Source organism: Micropterus dolomieu, linkage group LG23 (genome assembly GCF_021292245.1).
Source record: "Micropterus dolomieu isolate WLL.071019.BEF.003 ecotype Adirondacks linkage group LG23, ASM2129224v1, whole genome shotgun sequence".
Classification (NCBI taxonomy): Eukaryota; Metazoa; Chordata; class Actinopteri; order Centrarchiformes; family Centrarchidae; genus Micropterus; species Micropterus dolomieu.
In genome coordinates this window covers 3,768,636-3,775,187 of record NC_060172.1, presented here as the reverse complement: position 1 = coordinate 3,775,187, position 6,552 = coordinate 3,768,636, and the positions used below count along the sequence as shown (strand labels likewise).

Here is a 6,552-nt window from a genome sequence, read left to right as displayed (position 1 = left end):
GTTTAGTCGGCCTGCTATTGACTGCCACACTTTTTCACTCTGTTTAAATATGCAGCCGTCTTTCTTTCTTTCTTTTATATTAAATGCATTTTTCCATCAAAAACCTTATTACTCACTGTGTGTAAAGTAAGCTGCACACGTCTTTTCCATGTCAGCATCAGTAAATGTGTGATCGACTGTGTGGTCTCTTGAAGAAAGCTGCTGACGTGCATTTATCTGAATTACTTCCACCTGGCTGGACATAGCCGCTCCTTCTGAGCTGGTTTGGCCTTCGTGAAACCAGGATGCTCTGATCACACCAGGTCAAGCCCTGCTCTTTCTCTTCTCCTGGATTTCTAAAGTCTGCTTTTGTGAACCAGCCCTCTGGTATGAGGAAGGGTTTAGATGTTAGTGTTGCCTCAGTATGAATGCTGCTGCTTGGTATGCTGGTTTGTTTTCTCCCTCCCTCACAGAGGAGTTAATGAGCGTTCTGCTGCTCCCGGGGTTTTGGCACCCAGACACACCTGTCGCTCCTCTACAGTCACACGCCTGTCCTGCACAAGCCCTAATGGAGGAAGAGCCAAACACCAGTTTATTGTTGAGTCATCTTCTGTGTGTCTCATGATGCACCAGCCAAATTACTTTTGAACCTGTTTTAAAAAAAATGTGATTCTTGATTACTTGTTTTCTGAGCCTCGTTATTCTCCCTGCTTCAAGAAACAAACACTGGACCTCTCAGTCACCTTGTGGTTCACGGATCAGGAAACACCAGTAAAACCCAGCAGCCAGCTGCACCCCAGGACACGGAACCTTTGTTAAGTCTGCTTTTGGGTTCATGCCAGATTCCTGATACTACTTCACCTCTCACAGTAAGTTCCACCGTGTGTTTAAATATCTCTTACCGTACGTAACCTCTGTTTCCTGTGTCGGTGCCTGAGCTGAACTTTTGATCTTTGTCACATTCAGTATCTCACAGATTGAGTCCACCCCTCACATGTCTGTAAATATCGGATTCTATCTGTTCATGTTTCAACACTGAAGAAATGAACCTTTGCTCCAGTGTAAAGTAGTGAGCGTCCAGCTTGTATAACAGTGTAAAGTAGTGAGCGTTCAGCTTGTAGAACAGTGTAAAGTAGTGTGTTCAGCTTGTTAACAGTGTAAAGTAGTGAGCGTGCAGTGTAAAGTAGTGAGCGTGCAGCTTGTATAACAGTGTAAAGTAGTGAGCGTGCAGTGTAAAGTAGTGAGCGTGCAGCTTGTATAACAGTGTAAAGTAGTGAGCGTCCAGCTTGTATAACAGTGTAAAGTAGTGAGCGTCCAGCTTGTATAACAGTGTAAAGTAGTGAGCGTGCAGTGTAAAGTAGTGAGCGTGCAGCTTGTATAACAGTGTAAAGTAGTGAGCGTCCAGCTTGTATAACAGTGTAAAGTAGTGAGCGTCCAGCTTGTATAACAGTGTAAAGTAGTGAGCGTTCAGCTTGTAGAACAGTGTAAAGTAGTGTGTTCAGCTTGATAACAGTGTAAAGTAGTGAGCGTGCAGTGTAAAGTAGTGAGCGTGCAGCTTGTATAACAGTGTAAAGTAGTGAGCGTGCAGTGTAAAGTAGTGAGCGTGCAGTGTAAAGTAGTGAGCGTGCAGTGTAAAGTAGTGCGCGTGCAGCTTGTATAACAGTGTAAAGTAGTGAGCGTGCAGCTTTTATAACAGTGTAAAGTAGTGAGCGTGCAGCTTTTATAACAGTGTAAAGTAGTGAGTTAGAGTATCACATATTTACAAAAGGTGAGGGGCTAATCACTCTGTGTGATACTGTACGGAAAACAATCAGATTTGGGCCACTTGTGCAAAACTGCAGAAGTAAAAGATATAGAAAAGAAATATTTTAATCTACAGTGACATAACAAAGTTAAACAGAAGGTTCCCAGTGCTTTAGTGAAATTGACCTGAAATGTAAAAAAGTTAACCAGTCGACGACCTGAAGAGGAAGTAAATGATTATTGGATAGTTGGTGAAAGGTTGTTACCTAAAACAGCTTCATACAGAGAGCTGACAACAACCTCAGGGATAATCAATAATCAGTGATCATTAACTGCTGCCTCAGTGAGAGTGACACACCTGGACAGGTGAGACGTGTTTCTGTGTGTGTTGTTTAATAATCTGTTGTTAATCTCTGCGGACTTTCACCTGAAGCGCACACACTCTGTCTCTCTCTCTCTCTTCAGTACTCTGTGCTCGGTCATCCAGAAAGTCACACAGCTGCAGGTGAAATGGAAAACGACGCTCAGGTAAACTGATTATTGTCTCTGAAACTATCACGACTGGTGCAAACAACTCAAATATAGACGCGTGAGGCAGAGCTGATGCAGTTCAGTGATTTATTTATACAGTATGACCTGATATGCTGCTACTGCTGCTGCTACTGTTACTACACAATAGTAGCAGCAGCAGCATTTTACTGTTGTTTAGAGTCATGAAACGTTTCTCCTCCGTTTCTGACACTAAAACTGATCTCACACCAGTTTAACATTCATGTTGATGATTCATAGAAAATGTTAGAGACCGTTCCAGAGTTTATTAGAAAAAGACTGAGACAGTAAAACTCATAGTATTGGTAGTGGTCAGTGTTATAGTATTGTTGTAGTACAATGTACAGTTTCCACTGGTGTCTAAAGTGAACTTTGAGTTCAGTGAGTCTGTTATGTGTTTGAATGTTAATTTACGTGATAAGAGAAGTTTTCTTAACAACAGTAACCCTAACCTTAAATATATAATGCCACAACACTGCAGAAGTTCTCAGAGCAGATGTAACCTTCATTCTTTGTAATATTATAAACAGACCCAACAATTCCCACCATCAGAAAGCACTTTGCCACAGTGGCAAGGGAAACTGCCTTTAACCAGCAGAAACCTGGAGCAGAACCTGGACTCGGGGCAGCCGGCCATCTCCTGCACTGTGCTACACGGTAGCAGCCAGATAATAAGGAATTGCAGTAATCCAGCCTAGAAGTAACAAATGCATGGACTAGTTTTTCTGCATCATTTTTAGACAGGATGTTCCTGATTTTCGCAATATTACTTAGGTGAAAAAAGGCGGTCCTTGAAATTTGCTTAATGTGAGACTTAAACGACATGTCCTGATCAAAGATAACTCCAAGATTCCTCACAGTGGTGCTGGAGGCCAGGGCGATGCCATCCAGGGAAACTATATCTTTAGATAATGTGTCACGGAGGTGCTTAGGCCCCAGAGCAATGGCTGTGTCTGAAATCCCCACTATATAGTGAGTAGTGGCTGATTTCGGACACAGCCAATAACTTCAGTTTTATCAGTTTAACATTAGAAAAATTACAGGAACCCCAAAATCCTCACAGATGAAACATGAAATTCAAACTTCACTTCATCCTTAAATAACAATAAAATAATTTGTTCTCCAACAAACGATGAAGCACCAACCTGACATGATGAATGATGACCCTGAAACACTGCAAGGGCGCTGGTGAGGCCGAAGGAGTGCCCAAACAGGGTGTTGAAGAGGGGACGTCTTCCAGCTGTCTACTTCGCGAATGCAGATCAGATGATAGGCATTTGTGAAGATCCCATTTAGAGAAGACAGTATCATGACACAGCGGCTCAAACACAGGGTCAAGATGAGGAGAGTCTGATCTGTTTTTCTGGAAAAGAAAAAACCTGCACCCACAAGAATGGAGGAGGGACAGATGAGACCAGCTGCCAGGCTGTCGTTGATATATTTCTCTATGGCTTCCTGCTCCAGACAGGACATAAAGAATTACTCTTTCTTCATCTTTGCTAGACACACTAATATGAACCTCAACCAGGTGAATCTCTAGCCCACAGGGCAGTAGTCCTGTCAGACACTTTAACAGTACCTAAGTCAGTAATGAAAGAAACACTAGACTTTTGAGGAGTAGGTGGGTGGTTGTTTCTGAAACATGAGGAAACATTTAGGCAGGACACGCCCACACGAAGCTGGACCACGTGAGTAGTGCTCCGGAAGAGGGAAGCACGTCTTCCCTAACCCTAACCCTCTTCCATGATTTCCTGGCAGGGCCATTTTCCATCTGTCCACCAAATGTCCTTGGACTTTCCCTTTTTCCCACTTCACCTGACTGCGCTACCCATTTACACATTTGTTCCCACTGCTCTTATCAGTGTCCAGGCTTCACCCTAACTTGTTTTTATAAAATGACTCGTATTAACAGGTGTGACTGTCTGTGTCCAATCAGAGTCATGATTACCTGGCAGAGGGGCAGAGCCACAAGAAAGACAGGATTATCCTGCCAATAGGAGAAGATGGAAAGACTAACTGGCCAATAGGATTGCAGGGGGCGGCGTCAGACATGATTTACACCATCGAAGATGTTCCACCCTGGTACCTGTGTATTCTACTGGGACTACAGGTACGACCGGGTTTAGACATGGATTACTGGGTTAAAACAGGGATTAGACTGGGGACATGGCTGACGGCAGTGACTGTATAGTTGTGACGTCATAAAGTTACTGAGGCTCATTTAAAGGACGGCCCTGTTTATTTTTCAGTTTGACCATCAGAAGCAAAGACCAATGACAGGCCAGTGAGCCGTGTGTTCGTCCAATCGGGTGAAGGATTGACGTTGATGTCAACTGTTCTAATCTGTCCTCAGCATTACTTGACATGTTTCAGCGGTACTATAGCGGTACCGTTTCTTCTGGCTGAGGCCATGTGTGTTGGTCGAGACCAGAACACCATTAGTCAGCTGATCGGAACCATTTTCACCACCGTCGGACTCACAACTCTGATCCAGACCACCGTTGGAGTCAGGTGAGACTTTGGGTGTTCAGTAAGTCTGAGGCTCTAAGGTGAGTCTGAGGGAGTCAGGTGAGACTAACGTGTCTGTGTTTGTAGACTTCCACTGTTTCAGGCCAGTGCGTTTGCTTTCCTGATTCCTGCACAAGCCATCCTCGGTCTGGACCGCTGGAGGTGTCCCAGTGAGGGTGAGACAGTTCAGCAGGCCATTTTACCTCTGTAATTAAAACACAACATATTAATAATAAAGTGATTTGTTTTGTTCCTCTGCAGAGGAGATTTATGGGAACTGGAGTCTTCCACTCAACACCTCACACATCTGGCAGCCACGCATCAGAGAGGTATGTGATTGTTATTTGTGTAGTGGGTTGGATTGGTCCAGGGTGACACCTGAATCAGCAGATGGATATCAGGCAGTGTCAAAGTGAACCTCTGCAGCTGACGGCCTCTTCCTCCATAGAGGAGGCAGGGAAAGAAGACTCTGGGCCACAGTTGTTTATCTCTGTCAGAGGTCACTGAGGAAATTCAAACGCTCTGCAGAGTCACCTGGTGTGGATGAGATTCACCTTGAGATGCTGAAGCTCTGGACATTGTTGGGCTGTCTTTTCTCATGGAGGTTGTGTACAGTACTTGTAGCCTGTCAGACAGAAGCGTGTGACAACTATTAAATTAACACTTGCACTTTCGATATAGAGTAGGTCTGGACCAATACCAAACAGTTCCAACAAAAGGGTTAGGAACAGAGCCAGAAACACCTGCAGGAAGTGATAGGAGGAGAGAGGAGAGGGACGAGAAAGCACAAGACTACCAGAAAGGAGAGAAGTTGTGTTAGTAACATGCAATAATGGGATGAGGTTGCATACAGAGGGAGAGAAAGTAGAGGATAGAGGAGCTCAGTGCATCATGGGAAATCCCCCGGCAGTCTAGGCCTATAGCAGCATAACTAAGGGATGGTTCAGGACTCACCTGAGCCAGGGGGGGCGGGGGGTGGGCTGCTGCTTCCAGACCTGGATAAAGTGCAGAAAATGCATGGATGGATTTTGTAGTAGACCTAAATTGACTAGTTTTGCATTTTAATAAATTTATGAGAATTGATACCCAATTATGAATTAACATTCATAAAATCAGAATTTCCTCGTCAAGGGCACCACCGGAGTTGTTATAATCCTAGAGTCTCCGGACCTCTAGGTAGTTTTGAATAATTATACAATTATTACTAGTGATCAGTTAGTTAATAATCGCTCAATTATCTTAAATCAGTCAGTCAGTCTCATATCTAAAGGGTCAATTCTCTTGGCAGGAACTAGAAATAGGCAACACACACAGCTCTTGATTATATTACAGTGAATTTATTCTCTAACTAAGGTGATAAAAAGATACAGGGAACATAAACATTTGCTGAACAATGAGCCTGGAGGTTCGATTGTGGGAAGCATTTGACTCATACGGCATAGAAGAGCTACTGAAAGTAAACTAATGCTATGATTTTAGGTGTTAAAATGGACATCTGATCACAGGACGTGTGTTAAGTCTTACTGCTTGTCGACAGCCTGCTTTTGGCCTGTTGCACGGGTCCCACGCTAGCTGCCGATCCTGGCTTTTTGCTAGGGATTCTCCAGGGTTCTCCGTGTCTGATTGAAAACGCCTCCTCCGTCTGGCAATTCGGCTGTTTGCAGGTTTCCTTCGTTGTAGCTGGCGAGACCACGTGGCTTGGTCTGACCTCGGTGAAGTTGGCTCGACGAAAAAGGCTTAAAATGGAACTTGGTCGTTCCTGAATTAGTCCAG

General features: G+C 44.1%; 1 protein-coding gene across 2 annotated transcripts in view; it reads left to right on the top strand.

The window, feature by feature from the left end:
• The first annotated feature begins 315 nt into the window (after window positions 1-315).
• slc23a1 (solute carrier family 23 member 1) overlaps window positions 316-6,552 on the top strand; it is an 18,541-nt gene continuing 12,304 nt past the window's right edge. Inside the window, exons 1-7 of one of the 2 annotated variants that reach the window (XM_046040238.1) lie at window positions 316-576; window positions 697-848; window positions 2,188-2,250; window positions 4,208-4,381; window positions 4,625-4,782; window positions 4,867-4,955; window positions 5,041-5,108. In XM_046040238.1, coding sequence (XP_045896194.1) covers window positions 2,233-2,250; window positions 4,208-4,381; window positions 4,625-4,782; window positions 4,867-4,955; window positions 5,041-5,108 — 507 coding nt within the window. In that variant the 5' untranslated portion in view covers window positions 316-576; window positions 697-848; window positions 2,188-2,232. Of the gene's footprint in view, window positions 577-696; window positions 849-2,187; window positions 2,251-4,207; window positions 4,382-4,520; window positions 4,783-4,866; window positions 4,956-5,040; window positions 5,109-6,552 lie in introns of those variants that run through there. The other variant, XM_046040239.1, reaches the window with a different exon arrangement.